A 23296-nucleotide genomic window follows, 5' to 3' on the forward strand; every position below is an offset into this window, starting at 1 on the left:
TAAACGCTAAGAATAAAACCAGATTAAAGCTTACTTTGATCTCATCTCAGGGTCTGTGTTCTTGATGGATCCTCTGCCAAGAACACTTTCTTTTCCCATGCTTGGCTTCCCCACCCTCTTCATTCAGACATTAACTTAGACATTACCTCTCCTGGGAAGCACCTCAGGCAGCTAGCATTTCTGACATTTCTTTTCTACTCAATTTCCTTTTATTAGTAAATACTAACTCAAATTTGGGTATGAAAATGGATGGGTGGATGGATGTATAAATGATGGATGGTGAATGGATAGATGGATGAATGGATGGATGGGTGGGTGGATGGATAGATGATGAATGGATAAATGATGGATGGATGATGAATGAGTGGGTGATGGATGGATGGATAATGGATGGATAAATGATGGATGGATTGATGGATGGATGGATAATGAATGGATGGATGGATGATGGATAGATGGATGGATAGATGGATGGATGGATTAATGTGTTAAGGTATATTCACATGATGGATGGATGGATGATGGATCAATAAATGATGAATGGCTGGATGATGGATGAATGGATGATGGATGGATGGATGGATGGATGGATAATGGATGGATGGATGGGTGGGTGGGTTCATATATTAAGGTATATTCACATGATAGAGACTAGAGAGATGACTCACTGGTTAAGAGCACTGATTTCCTTTCAGAGACAACCAGGATTTAATTGCCAGCACCCACATGGTGACTCACAACTTTCTGTAGCTCCAATCCCAGATGGTTAAGCACCTTTTTTTTTTTGGCCTCTGTGGGCACTGCATGCACATGGTACACAGACATACATGCAGGTAAAACACCCATTGTCTTAGTCACTGTTCTGTGGCTGTGAAGAGACACCATGACCAAAGCAACTCTTACCAAAGGGAGTTTGGAGGCTTGCTTATAGTTTCAAAAGGGTAGTCCATTATAATCATGACAGAGAGCATAACATGGACATGGAATTAAGCAGACATAGACAAGTAACTGAGAGCTACATCAGGCAGAGAGAGAGATTGGGCCTACCTAGGGCTTTCAAAACATCAAAGCCTACCCCCCATGTAGGCTACATCAACACCTATATCAACAAGGCCACATCTCTTCATACTTCACAATAGTCCACTAACTGGGAATATGTGAGCATGCAAATATGTGACCAATAGAGGGACCAATCTCTGTGAAATTACTGCATCACACACACAAAATGTATAAATAAACAAGAAGAAAAAATAGAGAGCAATTCGACTACCTTTGAGAGAGTCTTTGCCAAGGGCTAGGAGATACTACTGAAGGTAATGCTAGAAAGTAGAGCCAGCTTCCACCCAGGAAGAAGTACCCTCCATAGCATGACTCCTTTACCAAAAGAACTAGAAATGTGATAATTCACCAGAAAAAGACAGCCAGACGAAAGATCAAAATACTAAGAACATGCCCAAAAATGGTAGTAAATAACAAAGAAAGATACAGAATAGAAAAAAAAAAAAAACAATTTTTTTTTTAAAGAAACAAAGTCTCACTGTGTATCTCTGGCATGCTTGAAACTAGAGGTGTAGATCAGGCTAGCCTCAAACCCAGATCTGCCCGTCTCTGCCTCTGGAGTGCTGGGATTAAATGTATGAACCCAGCCCAAAAAAGGCTTTAAAAAACATCCCTTGAGCTGGGTAGGCTAATGGCAAATGTCAGTAATCTCAGCCTCCGGAGGAGTGTGAGTTCAAGACTAGCCTGGACCACAGAGCAAGACTGTGTCTCAACACCAAACGGGATGAAAAAAATGGCTCAGCAGTGAAGAACATTCGTTGCTCCTGCAGAGGACCCATATGTGGTTCCCAGAACCCACACCCAATGACTCTCAAATACATAAGACTCCAGTTCAAGGAGGTTCTAATGCCCTCTTCCGGTCTCTGATGGCACTTGCACACATGTGGTGGACATACCTACACTTGAGTAGACACATATACAAACTATAAAATAATTTTTTAAAAATTAGCTCCAAGATTCAAGTTTTATTTTTGAATTCTTTGAAGAATATATTATTTCAACTCTACTAGAATGTAGGGGGGGGGAACATTTTGAATTGCCTAGCCTATTTTATGAGAGACAAGTATCATTTTAATAAAATTTTATGCTTATAATAACTCCATGGGAATTCAAGGGAGTCTATTACAAGAAAAATGTTAGTAACAACTCAGACTGGCTGGAAACATGAACAAATAATCATTTCAAATGACACTGAGAAGTCTATCTGCAAAACTCAGCATCTACTCCTAGTTCAGATATTGAGGGAAAATCATACTTGGACCATGCAATTGTGTTCAGAGAAGAGAGAAAGGGATGAAGTCCAGAAATCTAACCACAACTATATCTTCACAACCCTGAGTAAGCAGTTAGCACTTTTAAAAAATGCAAACGGTGGGGACTGGGGAGGCAGGTCCCAATTGATAAAGCCCTTGCCACATAAGGACAAAGGACCCGAGTTCAGAACCCCCCACAAGCACACATGTAAAAAGCCAGGGATGATTGTATGTGGCTGTGATCCTAACACAGGAGGTACAGACAGGAAGATCCTGTTGCTTGCTGGCCAGCTAGTCTTGCTGAATTCTGCGTAAAGCAAGAGACTCTTTCCCAAAAAATAAGGTGAAGAGTGATTGGGGAAGACAACCAGCTTCTACCTGTGCACGTGTGTGTGTGCGTGCACACATGTGCACTTGAATCTATACACTCATGACCAATTTACATAAACAAAAATTTTTCAGTTAGCTAGCATTGTAAATCACATCTGTAAATCCTAGCATTTTGAATGTTGAAGACGAAAAACCACACATTTGAGGCCTGCGGAGGATACACAGTGAGACTGTTTTTTGAAAAAAAAAAAAAAGTAAGGAGTCAAACTATAACAAGTGAAAACCACATTAATTTTTGGAAGAGCACAATTGCCTATGACACCAAGAAAGACAGACTGCGGTGGGCAGAATGAAAATAGTCTCCATAGGCTTCTATATTCACATGCTTGGTTGCCAGTTGGCAAAACTATTTGGGAAGGATTAGGAGGTGTGATCTTGTTGGCAGAGATGTGTCACTAAAGGCCTTGAGGTTTCAAAAGTCCATGACATTTCTGGTTCGCTCTCTCACTTTCTCTGCTTTGTGGCAGTCGTTTCAACAGATAGGCTCTCCACTACTATCCCAGTACCATGCCTGCCTGCTGCCATGTTCTCCACCATGGTGATCATGGACTCGAACCATCTGGAACCGTGAACCCCAACAAACCTTCCTTTTGTAGGTGGGCTTGGTCATGGTGTCTCTTCACAGCATCAGAAAAGTAACTGAGACACAACTCACACAGAGGAACAGCAGCAACAACAAAAGGCTCTGAGCTGTAAGCTCCAAGTTATGGAACACAAACTTTAGCCAAATGCATCTTTAAATATTGGAAATAGAAAGCAGGGAACAAAGGACTTGCTTTTGCAACAGAATCTAAACAAGCCATGCTTGAGTCTCAGTGTGTCCAGCGTACTGTATTAAAGAAAATTTAAAATCAGAATGACAAAAATCAGAATGACTTGAACACATGAGGACGAATCCTGGCTGCTGTTCAGGAAGCCTGACAGTACAGAGACAAACAAGTTACTCCACAGGAGGCAATCCAACATCAACGCAAGTCTTCACTGTATTTTTATAAAACATAAATCACGGTTTGTGACAGTCAGGTGTAGTGGTAACCAGGCAAGAACCTGAGTCTTTAAAGAGTAAACTAAGCCAGGCACACACCTTTAATCCCAGCACTGGGGAGGCAGAGCTAGGGGGATCTCTGTAAGTTCAAAGCCAGCCTGGTCTACAGAGTGAGTTCTAGGACAGGTTCCAAAGCTACAGAGAAACCGTGTCTGGGGGAAGGAGGGTAAACTAATAGGAAATCTGGTGCTTAGCCTGTTTAACCAAACAGGTTTTAAACACTTCAGACCTCCCTCAGTGACTTCATTATCAAAGTCGTCTACAGATGGAAGCTGAAACCCGCCCCACATTTGACTTTGATTCGGGAACTATTTGTGGACTGGCTGCCCTGTGCCAGACAGCACTCCAGAGGCCGGGGATATAGCCAGTGGAGGTTGTAGGGAATAGGCAATTAGCAAGTCAACAGATAATGGGCAAGGCATCTCCGAGGGAGAAAGCATTGTGAAGTGATGGATAGGGCTGGCCCAAGGCACCACTTCGCACTCAGCCTTCAGAGATTTCTCTGAAAAGGTAAGCTTTGGGGGCTAAGATCTGTAACTCAGAATGAGCAATCCAGAAACAATTTGAACGAATTATGTCCCCTCGGCTCTGCCTCTGGGAATCTCCCAGGTTCACATCTAAGTGCCACAGAGATGCTGCATAAAAAGAAACTGTGATTTCAGCTTCAGTCCAACCTCATTCTTTTAATTTCTTTATAAATTAGCTCTACAAGTGTTTACCTGCAGGTGCAAATGTGCACTACGGTGCCCATGGGCCAGAAGAGGGCATTGGATCTCCTGGAACTGGAGTTACAGATGACTATGAGCTGCCATGTGGGAGCTGGGTGTGGGTGCTGGGAACTAAACCTGGGTCCTCTGGAAGAGCAGCCAGAGCTCTTACCCACTAAGAGGTCTCCCACTTCTACTAACTTTAAGACTTTTGTGATTGATATTAAAGACAAGATCTCATTAGGAAAGAGAAATAGAATAGATATTTATGGACGGATGGGGGGTCTGGGATGGGAGAATCAAGGAGGGAGGGAGAGGAGAGAGAAAGTTGTAGGAAGGAATATGGGGAAAGACAGCTAAAATTAAGGGGCATTCAAGGGGTGGTATGGAAACCTAATACAGAAGAAACTTCCTAAACTATATACATATATGAAGGCACTCTAAATGAAATTGCCAAATAATGATGGAGACAGAATCCCAACTGACCATCTCTTGTCATCAAATGAAGCTTCCAGTACCAGGAATGGGGTACATCCAATTGAATTGTTGGCCAAAGGGAACCTACAGGAACCCCCAGAAACCCAGGATATTGCCAAGATTATAGCTGTTCCCCATAAACTGACAGGAAGGCCCCACTGCTAAAGAGAACACCTATATAACTAACTGGACAGGAACGAGTCGAGTTGGTACCTACATAGACCCTTCACCCCTACGAGGGTCTTTGGCATAGGAAGGTACTCTGCATGCTATCAAAAGGGAAATGTAAACACCAAGCTAACCACAAACCCTTTGTCTATAATGGGGTACTCCCTGCACAAAATGATGGAGCAATGGTGGCACAAAGCTTGTGGGAGTAACCACCCAATAGCTGATCTGATTTAAGGCCCAGTCCATGAGATAGAACCCATATCCAACACTACTTGGGTAACCAAGAACCTGAGACTAGATAGTCCAGGGACCTGGGCAAAATCAAATAAGACTGGTCTATAAAAGAAAAAAAAATATATGTGATGATAAAACAATTTCTAATGACAACTAAACTTGAAGATAAGTAATTTGTTCAGCCATCATCAGAAGCTTCATCCTGAAGCAGATGGGAACAGATAATCCCACAGTCAGACATTACATAGAGAACCGGAGAACCTTGGAGCACCCAGCTCTAAATGGGATGCTTCCATCAGATTCTTCCCCACAGAGCTCAGGGAACCTCATGAAAGAGGAAGCAGTAAGAATGTAAGAGACAGAGGGCATGGAAGACACCAAAGATACAAAACCCGATAAATCAGCCTGGGCAAAGCTCATATGAACTCACAGAGACTGAAGCAGCGCACACAGGGCCTGCTCGGGTCTGCAGCAGGTCCTCTGTGTCTGCACTATGACTTCCAGTATAGTGTTTTTATGGAACTCCTGAGTGTGTGAACGAAAGGGTCTCTGATTCTTCTACCTTCTCTTTGGGTTCTTTTGCCTCTGTTGGTTTGTCTTGTCCAATTTTGATTTGTTAGGTTTTTATTTTTTCTGTTTGTTTGGGTTTTTTGTTTGTTTTGGAGGTTTTTGCTTGTTTGTTTGTTTTCAAGATAGGATTTCTCTGTGTAGCCCCAGCTGTCCTGGAACTAGCTCTGTAAACCAGGCTGGCTTGAACTGATCCGCCTGCCTCTGCCTCCCAAGTGCTGGGATTAAAGGCGTGTGCCCCCACCACCTGGCCGATCTGATAGTTTTTATTTTATCGTTTCTATTTTATTTTTTAAAAAAATAATGAATAAATTTGTGAAAACCTAGCCGCTAGGGTAGAAGTTAAGGACTAAGCTGTCATTTCTACCTGCTGTGGGAGGGAAGATGAGTTTTCTCCAATGGAATTACACTGAGTATACCAACTACTCCAGGGCAGACCTCATGTTCAGGAGTAGCTGACCTACATATAATGGGCTCCACTGTCTTTTTGTGTACTCCCTTTTGGTTACAGTTTGGTTTTTTTGTTTGTTTGTTTGTTTTGTTTTCTTTTTGAATATTGATATATTTTTTTATTCTAGGTTTTTGGAGGTTTATTCTTGTTTGGGTTTTTTTTGTCTTTTAGAAAGAACTTAAAGTTAGATGGGTAGGGAAGAGGAGAGGATCTGGAAGGAATTGGGGGAGGAATATTTAAATTTCCAAACTGTTTTATATAATAAAAGTGTTTTTAAAAGCTGAGAAAACATTTGCAGTGTAAATGGCAGTGGAGTCTAATAAGTCAATTTTTAAAAAGAAAACAATAAAATTGAACAAATGATAGTATAATTCACAGAAGGAAAACGGCAATCCAGAACACAATCCACGAACATATTGGAAAATACACAAACAATAACTTTACAAAATTAAAACTCTTGAGAAGTCAAGGTCACCCTGTGTGGAGGGTGGCCTTTGCTACATCTTACGGTTAAGCTCCAAGGCAATGCCCTTTTAATAGCAGTTGGCAGAATATTTTAAGACTTTAAATGAGCTTACCATATGATTCAGCAATGGAAATCGATTCTACAGAAATAGAGGCTACAGCTACCTCTAGCCAGTTTGCCTCCATGGCAATGTTTCTCATGGTTAAGAAAACAGATGGGAAATAGCCTCTCACCATCTCAGTCGTGGGAGTTACCGTACACGCCGTGGTCAGGACAGGCTGTGGAAAGCCTGCAGGAGCCGAGAGACAAGCATCATGCACCTGACAAGTTGATAAATGAGAGGAGAATTGAATAGCCACGTAAAGATTAAAAACGAATCTCCTCTTAGGTCTCTACTTGAACAAACATAGGAAAAACTGGAAAGATGGACGACCTTTTAATATCAACTGTTTTGGCCTTGGAACGGCTGTGGGGAAGGAAAAGGGGGATTTCTGACTTTCACTTTACACTTTTGCTTTATTTTATTTGTTTGTTTTTTCAGGACACGGTTTCTCTGTGTAATAGCCCTGGCTGTCCTGGAACTTACTCTGTAGACCAGGCTGGGTTTGAACTCAGAGATCCACCTGCCTTTGCCTCCTAGGATTAAAGGTGTTTGCTGCCACCATCCAGCCTACACTTTTTGTAAAATACAAAATCTCACCATGTAACCCAGGCTGGTCTCAAACTCAAGGATCTTTTGGTTCATCTCCTGAGTGTTGAGATTATTTCATTTTATAGATAGCAGAGGAGGGGTGTGTGTGTGTGTGTGTGTGTGTGTGTGTGTGTGTGTTTGTGTGTGTGAAGGCCAGCCACACCAGTGATCCCTAGCACTGTGAGTGCAGACACGCATCACTACACCCAGCTTTTCGTGTGGATGCTGGGGATCTGAACTGCAGGCCTTAGGCTTACATGGCAAGCTCCTCACGGACTGAGCTATGTCCACAGCCCCACTTATTTTCTTCTTTTTACTAAAGAAGGAAGACAGTCTCTGAAGGAAAGAGACAAACCCCTGTTCTGGCTGGGAAGGGGGAACCAGTGCAAAGGACGTCATTGGTGTGAGAGATGCTTTAAGTTCCATCATAACCAAAACCACACACAGTCAAAACACAGTTAAATATCAAATAACTAAAATTTATGTGATCTCATAACTGAAAAAAATATTTGATAGAAATACATAACTGCTGCAGATCCATTTAAATAAAATGTTAAAAAAAATAGGGGGCTGGAGAGATGGCTCAGCGGTTAAGAGCATTGCCTGCTCTTCCAAAGGTCCTGAGTTCAATTCCCAGCAACCACATGGTGGCTCACAACCATCTGTAATGAAGCCTGGTGTCCTCTTCTGGCCTGCAGACAGAATACTGTATACATAATAAACAAATAAATAAATATTTAAAAAAAATATTTTTTTTAAAAAAATGCACTAACAACTAGTTAGGAAAAAGCCATGGAACCTAAAGGAAAGTGGGAGAGGCATATGGGATGGTTTGAAGGGAGGAAAGAGAAGAAAGAAATGTTATTATACTATAATCTAAAAATTTAAAAATGATTAAGGCATAATTATCACATAAAAGTCAAGGCACTTAGTGAGATACTAGAGAAGGTAAACAGAAGAGATAAACACATAATTTAATTTCGTACATTTTTGTGTGTGTGTGCGGGTACATGACATGAATGTGTAGGTCAGTAGACATCTTGTGGAAGTTGGTTCTCTCCTTCCACCATGTGAGTTCTGGGGATCGAACTTGGGTCATCAAGTTTGGCAACAAGCGCCTTTACCTGCTGAGCCATCTTGCTAGCCAAGACATTTTAAAGGAAGGGGATACTGCGTATCATGTGGGACAGTTTTGTTTCCACAGAGAACTGCACATTTAGCTGCACATAAAACCATTAAGAGTGAATCCAAGATAGCCATTGGGCACACACCGTTCACTCTCAGGTTATTTTGTGCGTGGAGCAAGGAAGGCTTCTTCAAATGTTCCACGTGTGACCCCTTTTCTCCCAAGAAAGTGCTACATGAATTTGCATGCTCATGATATGAATGTGCTTGTTTACTTTTACATCATTAAATATTGGCTGAATGTTTGTTATTGCGCAACATTATTTTTCAGAGCTGATCAAAATTTTTATTTTATAATCAATCACCAATGCTGAGAATACCATTTCCCATCAACAGGCAGTACAAAATGGGAAAAATACATTTCAGAAACTGTTTTCTGTCATGTTTCCAAGAATAGAAAACTTTGCATGTATAGTAAAAACGCCGGGCGTGACTCGGCAGTAGAGGAACTTGCTGCCCGCCCCCGAGGGCCCAAACTCCAGCCCCAGGAGCCCAGTTGTCCTCTGTCCTCCACACAGGCACTGTGTCATGTGCGAGCATGCAACACACACACATATACCACACACACAGTGTTTAATTGGGCCACAGTATTTCCAGCGGCATTAATTACGCCCATGTAGCAGTACCAAGTGTGCATGTTGTGTGTTCAGAACCAAGGCTATGCCGAAGCTGCATAGCGTTACAGGAGTGGGCACTGCCAGACTCATCACATGCTTGATTTAAAATTGATCTGTCGTTATTGCATAATCAGAAACTTTTACTGTTGTCAATTTTTTTGCATGCACACAACCATTTAGCTACACAACCATATACAGGGTGGCCACACACAGTTTGAGAAGCTAGGAGGTAAAGTGCCTCGCTTTGATTCTTACGATTGCCACTTTACAAGGTGGAAGGTATTTTTCTAAACAGAAAAGGGAGTACGGAAAGGGCAGTTAATCTGTACAAAGCCATACAGCTATTAGATGAAGACACCATATTCAAACACAGGACAAATTCCAAAGTCCAGAGTTTATCTCCCTAGTCAATCTCCAAAACTGAAAAATTAAATTCAATATTGGTCAATGTCAGAGCATCACTAGAACTGGAAATGGTAGCCCACACCACTGATCCCAATACTCAGGGATGCAGAAACAAGAGAAGAAACATAGATCCTAGGTCAGTCTAGTACAGAGCCAGTTCTGAACCAGCAAGAGGCCCATAACTACACACACGCGCCACCAACTGGAGTATTCCTAGCCTCAGAAGACACATGACCATACAAAGACTTTGCTCGAGTTTTGCTGTCTGATCTAAAGTCTCTCTGTGGCAGAACCTGCTCCAGTCATCCTCACCCCGAGACAGAGAGATTTGTGTGTTCTTGATTAGAACTTTCATGAGCCCATTATGATGCTAGGCCTAGGCTGTTGCCATGGCACCCACAGGACCTGGGGCTGGGGCACCTGGCCTGCCCAGAAGCTCACTCTCACCTCGGCTCCCACCTGCACTTCCCACCTTCTGAGCCCCTCAGTCTTCATCTTTTAGGTACCCAGGTACCCTCCACGCCCATCTCCCTCTCTGTACCTCCACCCTTACCTACAGAGTCTAGGTTCACTCGGCCTGGTGCTTCCTTCTCCACCCTTGCTGCTCAGACCTGCTCCCTTCCGCACCTTTCCTTTCCCGTGTTGCACGGCGACTCCTCTCCCCATTGGTCCCACTCCTTTACTCTTTCTACCCCACTGCCCACCTTCAACTCCATGACCCTTCCTCCCGCTCACTCCCCCGCATCCTTACCCTCCTTGCTTTCTTCCCACTAGTTGAGCCGAGCCAGCTGTGTCTAGAGATCACATTATGGAGCCTGGAAAGGAAAAAGGGACCGCGACCCCTCAGGAGCCTAATCAAAGCCCAAGACCTGATGCGAGGTCTATAATGATGAATAAAAATCTACGAAAAGGGGGAAAGAAGAAAGATTTAGAAGAACTGAAGAAGGAAGCGGATATGGTGAGGAAAGGCAAAGCCAATCACCCTTGAAACACCCCTAGGCCTTCTGCTTGGTTGCCTTCCGCATCCTGTCTGGAGAACAAAGCACACTGCCTGGACTCTCCCTTTCCCGCTTCCTCCCTCCTCTCTGTACGTGACCTTGAGGTCACTATCTCACCGTGATGACTCTTCTGTCCCCTTAGGATGACCACAAGCTAACCTTGGATGAGTTGAGTGCCAAGTACTCTGTGGACTTGACCAAGGTGAGTGTGAACTGCCCAAGAGAGGCAGAGGTTCTCATGGACTTGGGGCCACAAGGACAGTGCAGAGACATCTCCTCCCCTCATCTTCAAACCCAACTTTGTACCTCTTACCCTCAAGCCCTGCAGAGTTCCATGAAACTCTAGCTGGAAAAGATGACCCCAGTAACTACCCCAGAGAGAGGCTACAGGTAGATCGGAGAGGCCTGCCTTTGTTTATCCTCAGGATCTGCTCAGTTCCTTAGAATTTATCAAGGACTCCACAGAGCTTTGGCTTAGGTAGAAATAACATTATCAGTATTTGCCACAGTAAAATTAAAGTTGGCAAATTTTAAATGTATTTTCCAGTTCCTTTACAAATAGAGTAGCGGTCAGGAATGTAGCTCAGTGGTAGACCCACTGAGTGGGATCATGAGTTCAACCCCCAGAATTTCGAAAGAAAGAGGAGGGAAAAAGGAAAGGTTTATTATAGACTAGTAGCAATAATATTTCAACCAAATAACTACATTTTTAAAAAAATTGGTCATTTTATATTTTACAAACTTCTTTTTTGTTTGTTTTCAAGACAACAGCTTTGTACAACCTTGGCTGGCCTAGAGCTCGCTCTTGTAGACCAGGTTGGCCTCAAATTTACAGAGATACACCCGTCTCTGCCTCCCGAGTGCTGGGATTAAAGGTGTGCGCCACCACCCCACCCACCTATATTTTACATAACTTTTTGGTAATTTATTACAACTTTATTTTATGTACATTGGTGTGAAGGTGTCAGATCCCCCTAGAACTAGAGTTACAGACAGTTGTGAGCTGACATGTGGGGGCTGGGAATTGAACCCAGGTCCTCTGGAAGAGCAGCCAGTGCTCTTAACCTTTGAACCATGTCTCCAGCCTCCAAACGTCTTTAATGAGTAGCTTTCTAATAGAAAAATCTGAATTCTTCTCTTTGGGGTATTAAATCTATTGGAACATGTCATGAAGACTGGAAATCTTGAAGTATCATCTTTCTATTAGGGGACAAAATTCCTGAATCTGCAGTGGACCCCATAGGCTCATATATTTGAGACCTTTGTCTCCAGTTGGTGGAACACTGGGGAAGGACCAGGAGGTGTGGCCTCGTTGGAGGAGAGTGTCACTGAGGCTTTGAAGTCTCAAACACCCAGCCACTCCCAGCTGTCTCTCTGCCTTATGCCTGTGGATCAGGATGCATGCTCTCAACTACTGCCTGCCAGCTGCCATGCTCCCCGCCATGATGGTCATAACTCTAACCCTCTGGACCTGTGAGCCCCAGCAAACTCTTTCTTGTATAAGCTGCATTGGTAATGTTGTCTCTTCACAGCAGCAGAAAAATAACGTAAGGCGGAGACAAACAGTGTAGAGAGCCATTCTGTCTCACAGCTCTGAGGGCTCCGGCCATGGTCTCTTGGTGCCACCATTTCTTTATTTTTAGTTTCGTTTAGTTTTTCGAGATAAGAGTTTCTCTGTGCAGCCCTAACTTTCCTGGAACTTGTTTTGTAGACCAGGCTTACCTTGAACTCGTAGAGATCCGCCTGCCTCTGCCTCCCAAGTATTGGGATTTAAGGCGTTTGCTATCACTGCCCAGTGGAGTCACTATTTCTGAGTCTGGGGGAGGGGGAAGGAAACAAGTGACTGAGCAAAGCTGCTTACCTCAGGGCAGACAGGAAGGTGGAGGAAGGATCCTTTCAAGGATGCTTTCCCATGGCCTGCTTCCTGTGGCCTACTTCCCATGGCCTATTTCCTGTGGCCAACTTTCTCCACCTATATTGTCTCCTAATATTCCTGCCATAAGCTGGGAACCAGGTTGCTTGGGGAACATTTAAGAGTCAATCCTTAACATCTATCATACACATTTGGTTTTTTGGATTTTTTGTTTGTTTGTTTGTTTGTTTGGGGTTTTTTGGTTTTTGTTTTGTGAGACAAGGCCTCATTATGTAGATCAGGCTGTCCTGGAACTTGCTGGCCAACCATCCATTCTCAAGAATGAGTGAAAAAGACAACGTATTATTAAAAGCTTTAGACCTTCCAGGATAGGCACCAATAACTACTGAGAAACCCTGTCTCAAAAAACCAAAATAAATAAATAAATAAATAAAAGCTTTAGACTTTATGGACCCCTAGAGAGTATTGGAGGCTCCTTGGGTCTTTTTGAGGAGAGGTTAAGGGAATGGCTGATAGGTTTCAGATTCTATTTTCACATAATATAAAGGAAAAAGCACAGAAGTATGTGCATAAGACTATAATAAACAAAATCTATCTGAGCAGTGGTGGTGCATGCCTTTAATCCCAGCAATCAGAAGGCAGAGGCAGGCAGATCTCTGTGAGTTCAAGGCCAGCTTGGTCTGCAAAGCCAGTTCTAGGTCCAAAAGCTACTCAGAGAAACTCTGTCCAAAAAAACAAAAACAAAAAAGAAAAAAAATCTATGCATTTGTGTCTTTAGTTTGATTTTCTCTTATTTCCAAACTAGAAGGCCAAAGTGTAAATGCTAGTATATTACCAGCATTGTGGATCATAGCCCTAGGTAGGCTGGGACACCATAACCATTTCTATATGTTTGTTTTCGACTTGAGCTCCCTTGGGATATTCTTTAGTTTCGTTGATTAATTGTGCCTATGTGTATGTGTGTGGGTGTAAAGACAGCACAGCATGCACATGGAGGTGGGACAACATATGGGATTCAGTTCTCTCCGCCCTGTGAGGCCAAGAGTTGGCCTTAGGTTGTCAGGCCTTGCTTCATCCACCCTTACTCATTAAGCCATCTCACCAGACCCTTGGAGTGGAGACAGTTCCTACTCAAGACCATATTCTCAACGCCTATCATACTACCAAGCCCCAAGGTAAAGCATTCAAGTTCAAATGTTTGTAAGTCAATTCATAAACAAATGAACAAATCGAAAAAGCTCTATATAAGCATGCTAAAGACACCTTTCATACAACACGACGTCTAAAATCCTACCTTATCCAGGAAGAACCTAGAAGGACGTTCAGAGGCCTGCTTTGGGGGGGGGGGGGGAGGCACGCCTATCCTTGATTGTAACTTCGCCTTCTCTCCAAACCCTATTTCTTCTCCACCCAGGGCCATAGCCTCAAAGACGCCCAGGAGATTCTGTTTGCAAACGGACCGAATGCACTAAGCCCTCCCCCGACCACACCAGAGTGGGTCAAATTCTGTAAACAAATGTTTGGCGGCTTCTCCCTCCTGCTGTGGACTGGTGCCTTTCTCTGCTTCCTGGCCTACGGCATACACGTACATTACAGTGAAAAGACCAACAAAGATAATGTGAGCTTCCTAACCTCCTACTGTCTCGTCTAGTCTGTGGCTAAGTCCCTGAAACTCCCAACAGCCTGGAACTCCCAAAGTCTTCTGGTCCAAATCCCCAAGAGTTCAGAACTTTCTAGAGAAGTTCTTGATCCATCTTGGTCCCCTGCAACCTCTTATCTAGGAAGCTTCTGGTTCAGCTCCCTGAGAAGCATCATCCCAGCCAGCCATAGTCTGCAGCCCTTTCCCTTACTCCCAGAACGTCGGCCTCTTCATCTCTCACCTTCCTTGGCTCATTATCCACCTCCCACCTTTATGGGGGAGGAAGCCACACATTCTCTGGCATTTTTCTGACCACTCACCGCAATGGCTCAGGTTTCTGTTACTAAGAAGCCGATTGTGCAAGCACCATCCCTGGTTCTTTTCAGCCCCTCTGCCCTGCAACTCAGTCCCATGATTTCCTCCATCCAGAGGAAGTTGTTGCCTTAGCAATCCCTGAGGATGAAGAGGGAGGAAAGGATGTGCTAATAACACTTTCTTTCTGTCTCCAGCTGTACCTGGGCATCGTACTTGCTGCCGTGGTCCTCATTACTGGCTGCTTCTCATATTATCAGGAGGCCAAGAGCTCCAAGATCATGGAATCTTTTAAGAACATGGTGCCTCAGGTAGGTAGGACTTGTGTGGGAGGGCCTAGTGGGAGGAAGTGCAGATTGTGACCAATTGTATAATCAGTCCCCTGGAGTCTGTAACCCACTGTGGGTGCGCTGAGTGAGGCTGGTAATGAAGGGGCCTAGAAACTACCAGGAAAAAAAACGTGAAACTCAGGTAATACCACCAAAGAATTGTCGAGTCTAAAGTGATAATCCAATAAAGAAAGACCCTCCCCAACTCAAACAAGAACATTCTACTAGCCAGGCAGTGGAGGCACACACCTTTAATCCCAGCACTTGGGAAACAGAGGCAGGCTGATCTCTGTGTGTTCGAGGTCAGCCTAGTCTACAGAGTAAGTTCCAAGAAGGTTCCAAAGCTACAGAGAAACCCTGTCTCGAGAAACAAACAAACAAACAAACCAAAAAGAACATTCTACTAAAAACAAAAGGGCGAGGCCAGTGGCTGGGCTGACATTAAAGTCTATGAACCTGTGGAAATGTTCCAGTTTAAAAGAAGCTGAAAAGATATGGGAGTGTGAATATCCTGGTAAAGATAAAGGTCTTGGGCCTGCGCCTATAGATGCTGTGCTCAGGAGGCAAGGCCTCCAAAGGTATTTTGGGTCAAGTGGCAAAAGCTGGAACGTAGAGTAGATGTGAGTACTGTATCAGCGTGAAACCTGCAGAAGCTACCACTGCCCTGTTGTATAAGAGAGCTCTACAGGGCCAAGAGATGGCTCAGCAGTTGAGAGCACTTGTCAATCTTTGTTCAAACTGCTTGCACTGGCTAATTTTATGTCAACCTGACACACAAACGAGTCATTTGGGAAGAGGGAACTCGTTTGAGGAAATGTCCCCACCAGATTGTGGGCAAGCTTGTGGTACATTTCCTTGACTGCTGTGGGAGGCCCCAGCTTGCTCTGGACAGTGCCACTCCTGGGCTGACTGTCTTGAGTGGTATAAGAAAGCAGGCTAAGCAAGCCATGGGGAGCAAGCTGTAAGCAGCACGCCTCCATGGCCTCTGCCTCAGTTCCTGCCTCCAGGTTCTTGCCTTGAGTTCCTTGGACAAATGGACTGTGATGTGGAAAGTGTAGGTGGCATACATCCTTTCCTCCCAAAGTTGCTTTTGATAGGGTGTTTATCACAATAGAACCCTATGATCCTGCTCTTGCAGAGGACCTGGGTTCAGTTCCCATACCCTAAAGGCGGCTTACAATCACCTGTAACTCCAGTTCCAAAGGACTTCCACCTTCCTTCTCTTCTGGCCTCACAGACACCAGGCATGAACATGGTGCATATACATACAAGTATATTTAAAAAAATCTTTTTTTTAAAGAGAGAAGATAACATAATTCTTGTAAAATAAACACAGAAGTGTTTGGCATAAGTTGTCATGATGCATGTAACTTAGAGACAGAAAAGGACAATGCAAATGAGATTAAAAGTTAGTGGGCGATGATGGTAAAAGTTTTACAGGTGTGCTTGTCACTATTTTCATTATGGAAACTTGTCTGAAATTTAAAAATTATTTTGAAGCTAAATTTTTGTAAGGTATCTGGAAATGGTATGACAGCAGATTGGAGTTCCTAAATACAGGTCTAGACGCTTAGAAAGTCTCCGGAATCTTGCAACAGTATTATCATGTTCTAGCCTTGTTGCTTAAGGCTTTCTTCTCCCTTCATAATTTAAACTTTTCCTCCAGTAAGAGTTTTGACGAGGAACTTGGAGTTTATCAGGTAGCACTGGTGGCCCAATATGCTGCCCCAAACAGGGCTTTTGTCTCAGTTTCGTGTCTGGGCTGTTGCTGTGGTCTGGGCTGACTTTAGCTTGTGCTAGGTAGAAATATAAAATAACTTTATTGACTCCCCTGGAACCTCAGTTGAAATGACTGGGTTGGTTGGGGCTCTGGCTTGTTCATGGGAGCAGAGGGGTTCCCGGGAATAGCAGGGAAAATCTTAGCATGAAAGGATTTCCAAGCCTGTTTGTACCACACTTGCTGATATCTCATGGGGTGGGGGTGGGGGCGATCACATGGCCAAGTCTACATTTAGGAATTAAGAGATAGATCCCACCTCTTAATGGCAAGGCCACCAAAGTCATATTGCAAAGGCTCTGGGGCAGAAGTATGCAATCTGCCGAAACACTTTCAAGACTATTATGGTGCAAAGCACAGAAGAAAGGAGATGGAAATGGAAACTTCTAGGGTTGGAGCAGGATGGGCAAGGCAGGAAGCTGCATAACAATCCTCCGTGATCTTCCTCCAGCAAGCTCTGGTAATTCGAGGTGGAGAGAAGATGCAAATCAATGTAAAAGACGTGGTTCTGGGAGACCTAGTAGAAGTGAAGGGCGGAGACCAAGTCCCTGCTGACATCAGGGTTATCGCTGCACAAGGATGTAAGGTGAGGAGGTCTGGAAGGCTAGAGGAGGGAGTCTAAGGCAATGTGTAGTTTGAGGGTATGATAAGGACCTGGGCTTAGGTACAGAAAACATGATCCTACTATTCAGAACCTTGTGATGAGGATGGCTTAGCTGTAAGACAAAGCTGGGCGGTGGTGGCGCATGCCTTTAATCCCAGCCCTCGGGAGGCAGAGGCAGGCAGAGCTCTGTGAGTTCAAGGCCAGCCTAGTCTACAAGAGCTAGTTCCAGGACAGGCTCCAAAGCTTCAGAGAAATCCTGTCTCGGAAAAAACAAAAACAAAAACAAAAAAACAAGTGTGACGACAAGGAGCTGGAAGGACATTTGCTTATCTCTGTCTGTTAATGCCATGATGGTTAGGACAGGTAAGGTGATGTTGTCTTCATAAATGAATCTCTCCTATGCTTGCCTTTTAACCTATCCTCCTTGCCACCCCAGGTAGACAACTCCTCCCTGACTGGGGAGTCCGAACCCCAGTCTCGCTGCCCTGATTGCACCCATGAGAACCTTTTGGAGACCCGGAACATCCTCTTCTTCTCCACCAACTGTGTAGAAGGTGAATAGTGCACCATACGCAGCACAGACTCAGAAGTAGAGGTGGAAACACAAGGCTTTCCAGCCTTCTGTCTCTAAAGGTTTTGGAGTAGGAAGACCTTTACCAACTTGGCTTCTCCATCGCTCTGAAGCTTGATAACCTTTGGCAAAAGGTCAACACCATCATTTCCAAATTTGCTACTAAATATTGTTACCCATAGATTATTTATGGACTAAGTGACATGAATACAAAATGCTTAGCCCCAGGTCTAATACACTGCAAGTGCCCTATAGCTGTTAACAATTGTTTTAGCTGGAGAGACTGGTTTTTGTGCTGAAAATAGGACAGAATGGAGGACAGTTATCCATCCCTTCTGGGTCATTCTCCTAACTTCATTTTACCTTGCAGAGGAAGATAGCAACCCTGCAAGTTTGAGTTACCAGGGGTCCCTCAAACCTTACCATTCAAACACTGGCTTTGTCACTAGAATGAAGGAAGGCACCCCGAACCAGAAGTTGGTTCTGACCAAAGTGGTGACAAAAGGCTTGACAACATCCTGCCAGTCTCTCCTCTGCCCTTAAAGAAACCTAAACAGACCCTGGAATCCACTTGCAAGCCATTACTAGTGTTTAAGAATAAATGCTTTGTTGTCTAGAGATAATCACTTTTTGCTCAATGCATAAACGCATGTAGTTAGTATCAACCACTATAAACATTTTTTTCTGATTCTCATAGTATCACACACAAAGTCTAACATTTAAAGAAATTACATGCGCACCATACTTAAGTATGACTCAGCCGAAAAGAGGAAGATTAGCCGATTTGAATGCAAGTCTGTCTCCCAAAGGCCATGCTCTTCTCCCCCCCTCCCTGCTGCTCCACTCTGCTCAGCACTGAGATTGCTAATGACCTCTCCTCATCAAACCATTTCACTGGGAAACACCTTACTAGTAACTCTAGTGCTCAGTGGACATTAAGGAAGAATCCAACCAGAAAAAGATAGTATCACATGATTTGTACACAATATATAAAATATATAATTAGGTGAATGGACAAAAAATGTAAATTAACAAGATTTCTCTAAAATTACTGGATTTCTGCTATTGCATTTTAGGAGGAGATTTTCTGAGATGTATCTTTCTGAAGTAGGTTTTTTTTCATCCACTAAGCACATGCCACTGATAGTTAGGGAAGAGTGGGTGAGGGCACTCCAGTCGAGAAACAAGAGTTGTCTGGGTGGAAGGGGGTTTATTTCATAGACAAGAGGGTGGAACTAGCTAGATTAAGCTAAGGAATTTTGTTTTTGAAACATGTCAGGCTTCACAATGCAGCTCTGACTATCCTGGAACTCGCTCTGTAGACCAGATTGGCCTTGAACTCAGAGAAATCCATCTGCCTCAGACTCCTGAGTGCTGAAGTTAAAAGAAGTGTGCGCACCCATATCTGCCAAACTAAAGAATTTTTGTGCAACTTGCTCAGTAATTTTCCTTAGACTAGCTCCCCCCATTAACCTTTGCCCTAGACCAATTTGCAAGTTAGTTTCGTAAATACCACTCTAGCCTTGTCTCCAGCTGTCATTGCTATGGACCTTGACGGGCAATGGCACAAATGCCTCTCTGTGATCCCATGTGTCTAGGGAGCCTGCGCTCTTTTTCTGATGATATATGGAAGGCATATGAGGGAAGAGTCTGGCCTAGGATACAGGATACCTGTCCTTGTCGGTCGTCTTCTAGTTTGATGCTAACCTACTCTATCTCTAGACACACAGAGACCATTTATTATATTTCATCTTTTCAAGCTAAATCATCCCACAAAATAGATGAAGATAACACTATAGCCACCCACACCTACCCTATCAACAACATGAAATCCTTTCAGTATCTTTCAGTCATTTTAGTATTTTCATGAAGGTTCAGAGCACTTCTGTCAACCAGTTCAAAGATTGTCTATGGGGTGTGTTATATTGTCACCCTTTCCAGGGTCTCCTTCCTCATAATACTGGCCTGCCCCAGCTGAGAACTCTACTCCTGGACTATAGATAGATAGATAGATAGATAGATAGATAGATAGATAGATAGATAGATGATAGATAGATAGATAGATCCATAGATATATGTCCATATACATACATTTTAGAAAGAGAGAGATTTTACATACATATCCCAGTGTATTCAGGAGCCCAAGGAGGTCAGAGGAAGTCATCCGCTTGAACTGCAGTTATATATAGATTGCTGTGAGCCATCATGTAGGTCTAGGCACCAAGGCCAGGTTCTCTGCAAGAGCAGGAAATCCTCTTCAGCACTGAGCCCCTTGCTCCTGGACTGTTTCTGACGGTGGTTCTAGAACTGGAGACCCCAAGCTGCTCCCTGCCCCTGTGGATGAGGGAGCTGCTCCTACTGAGCCAAACATATCATTTAATACTGGTCCTTCAGGAAATTCTTTAGTCAACTGAAGGTGAGAACAAAGTTGAAAGCCTAGCCTACCACATAGCCAACTTTGTTCTAGACTCTTTTGGACATTAATTACATTATTTGCTCAATTGATTACATTTAATTATATAATTTTTAGGTACTTTGTTTCCTCCTCTTCTTCCTCCTATTCTTCTTCCTCTTCTTCCTTCTTCTATTCCTTTCCCTTCCTCCTCCTCTTCTTGCTTCCTTAGACAAAGTCTCACACTGTAGCCCACACTGGCCTTGAACTCTGGGCAATTCTCTACCCCAGCCTTTCAAATGCTGGATTTCTAGGTTTAACCTACATCATCTGGGATGTGCGTCATCCCATTTTAAGTATGAGGAAGCCTGAGTTTCCGAGAACATAGTCCTTTGTATCAGGAAAAAGAGTTGTTTATGAAGTTGACCTTTCTGCTTTTTCTATGAGTTTCTTTTCTTGATAATTCTATGACTCGAATGGTGGGAATTACAGGCACTGTGGCAAAGCAGGAAGGATGGTTTTAAACAATCTTGTTTCAAGATGTAGGTGAATGTCCTGTACCACGCATGGGTACAGGTCCAAGTTGCCCTTTTAGATAGAGAGCAAAGCTGGTGGTGAGAAAGGGCCCTGGAAAAGCCCAGGGCACAGCTGTGATGGCCTGTGCTACCCAGCAGAGGTCAGACTAGCTCTAGCCAGAAAAGCAGGGAGGGGGCTCAGCAGGCAGAGTTTCTCAACTACCAATGCAGAGGACTAGAGAACTCTTTGTTTTGAGTGGAGAGTGGGGCTGAACTGTGCCCTGTGGGATGCTTAGCAGGCCTTGGCTTACACCCTTACTATTTCTGTCTGCATAGAATCCTGTGTCCTACTGGAGAGATTCCCTATCAGTTCCCCAAAACTCAGTCCAATTTTGACACTAACTGCCTCAAAATAGCATCAGATGAGGGCTCAATCCCATGGGACTCTTCTTGCTTCAGACTCTAATCCAAAGTAATAGGTTGTCATCCATACTTCTGACAGGTTGACTGTGCACTGGGATTCCCATGACTTCTTTCTTGAGGTTCACAGACCTCAGGAAAGCACTTGGCCAACATTTCCCATCTCTTACAGTTGATAGGAACAAGTGAACACCCAGAAGGGAGAAATGCGTAGGGAATGGCATGTGGGCTTCTGTATGTTCTCTGGGTGGAGCTTTTGGGTCCTCTCTGAGGATGCCATCCTCCAGACACCTCCATGTGTTGCCAGTCTGGAAGCTCTTCAAACCCAGTTGTCTTGGCTTTTTAATGGGTGCTTTATTATATAGGCATGACTGGTTATAACATTTGCTATTGGCAATCAACTCAGCCTTCAGCCTCACTCTTCTCAGAAGTTGGACTGTAGAACTGAAAGCCCACCATGTAACTACATGGTTGACTTCCAGGCAAATCCATCTTCCTGTGGCTGGCCAAGCACCCACCAAGAGCTGCCTCAGTAAAACACAAATTTCTCTTACCACCTAGGGAACTCTATGGCGTTTAGAAGCTCTATACCAATTTCTATCACTCCAGAAACTATGAAGAGTTAGGAACCAATTATAATAACAAAAGATTCTCCTAGCCTTCCAATCTAAGGATTTTAGAAGTTCTATGTCAATAACTGGGAGAAGATAGCAATGCAGGCATTTCTTAGTTTCCCATGGTATGGTATCACGGCTTCTCCCTTCATCCATAGGAACAGCCCGGGGTATTGTGATCGCTACAGGAGATTCCACAGTCATGGGCCGAATTGCTTCCCTGACGTCTGGCTTGGCGCTAGGCCAGACCCCCATCGCTGCTGAAATCGAACACTTCATCCATCTGATCACAGCTGTCGCCATCTTCCTTGGCATCACGTTTTTCTCACTCTCGCTTATCTTGGGCTACGGCTGGCTGGATGCTGTCATCTTCCTGATTGGCATCATTGTGGCCAATGTGCCCGAAGGGCTGCTGGCCACTGTCACTGTGAGTCAACAAGGTGGGGGGTGGCCTCTGGGCAGACAAGTAGCCCCAGGGGAATGAAGCCACTCGTATGGATTTGACTGTTGTTGAACATCTTAAGAGTGAGCAGTTAGCTTCCAACATTGCACTGACTTCCTCTACCCACACCTCTTTCTCCTCGGTGAAAGAGGAAGCAAGGCGCAAGAGAGAAAAAGGGTATTCTGTTCTCGAGCTGTTAAACTAGGCCAAATCAGTTCAGATCTCTGGGCTTCAAGTATCCAATACTTCAAAAATATTCAAGGTTTTTAGAGAAAGATTAATTTGGAATTACAGACTCACGCTGGAAAGGACTTCAAGGCCATTTAAAGTGAACCTTTGAGGCAACACCGAATGTCCTCTATAAAGATCCGTGGAGGATAATTGTGTGGTTTTCTCTGAGCATGGAGAACATAGCTCCTCTTTGTCTCTGCCTAGTTTGCTCTTGGATCACTTGGTTAAATTTCACTGTGTTGAGCAGGAATATGATTCTCTATTTCATCCTAGTTTTGCCAACCAAAATAAGTTGATTCTCCGTCTCCTATGTTCTAGTTCCCACCCCCTTGGATGTAGTCACCATGCCCCCTCAGATTCTCTAGGTAATCTTTTCCTTAACCATTCTTCTGTCATACTAACAGCTTGTTTGGGGTATACTCTAGCTTCTCAATATTCTTCTTAAAATAGAAATAAGAACAACATTTAGGGTGTGTTTGGACTGGTTTTAAAACAATGGGACTAGTGATTGCAGTTCCATAATTGGAATTCTATACTTACATATCCACAACACAATAATATGTTCGTTTTTAAAGCAACCTTGCATTCGGTTTATGATTAACAAACACTTTCTGATTTAAGTGATTTCTCAAGGACTTTTCAGTACTGTGACATTGCTTCCCAATATTATCATTCCCTCCTGCCAAACTTTTCTGAAACTACTGGCAAAATGCCCAGGTCCATACACAGCGCTGTATGCCATAATAAAGCATTACCTCTCTGTGTGGTCCTTGGAGAGACTGGATCTGAGAGAGAGGAAGCAGCCCAGGATGGAGAGAGGCTACTGAATAGAGGTCTAAACACCTTCTGGGGAAGGACTTT

At 43.8% G+C, this 23296-nt stretch overlaps 1 protein-coding gene across 2 annotated transcripts in view; it reads left to right on the forward strand.

Moving 5' to 3' along the window:
• The first annotated feature begins 10104 nt into the window (after positions 1-10104).
• The window catches only part of LOC125409729 (sodium/potassium-transporting ATPase subunit alpha-4), a 35259-nt gene continuing 22067 nt past the window's right edge, over positions 10105-23296 (forward strand). The window contains exons 1-8 of one of the 2 annotated variants that reach the window (XM_048448885.3): positions 10105-10220; positions 10493-10676; positions 10859-10918; positions 14004-14207; positions 14738-14851; positions 17098-17232; positions 17687-17804; positions 21921-22189. In XM_048448885.3, coding sequence (XP_048304842.1) covers positions 10527-10676; positions 10859-10918; positions 14004-14207; positions 14738-14851; positions 17098-17232; positions 17687-17804; positions 21921-22189 — 1050 coding nt within the window. In that variant the 5' untranslated portion in view covers positions 10105-10220; positions 10493-10526. Of the gene's footprint in view, positions 10229-10492; positions 10677-10858; positions 10919-14003; positions 14208-14737; positions 14852-17097; positions 17233-17686; positions 17805-21920; positions 22190-23296 lie in introns of both variants that reach the window. The other variant, XM_048448886.3, reaches the window with a different exon arrangement.

Source organism: Myodes glareolus, chromosome 5 (assembly GCF_982192425.1).
Source record: "Myodes glareolus chromosome 5, mMyoGla1.1, whole genome shotgun sequence".
Taxonomy (NCBI): Eukaryota; Metazoa; Chordata; class Mammalia; order Rodentia; family Cricetidae; genus Myodes; species Myodes glareolus.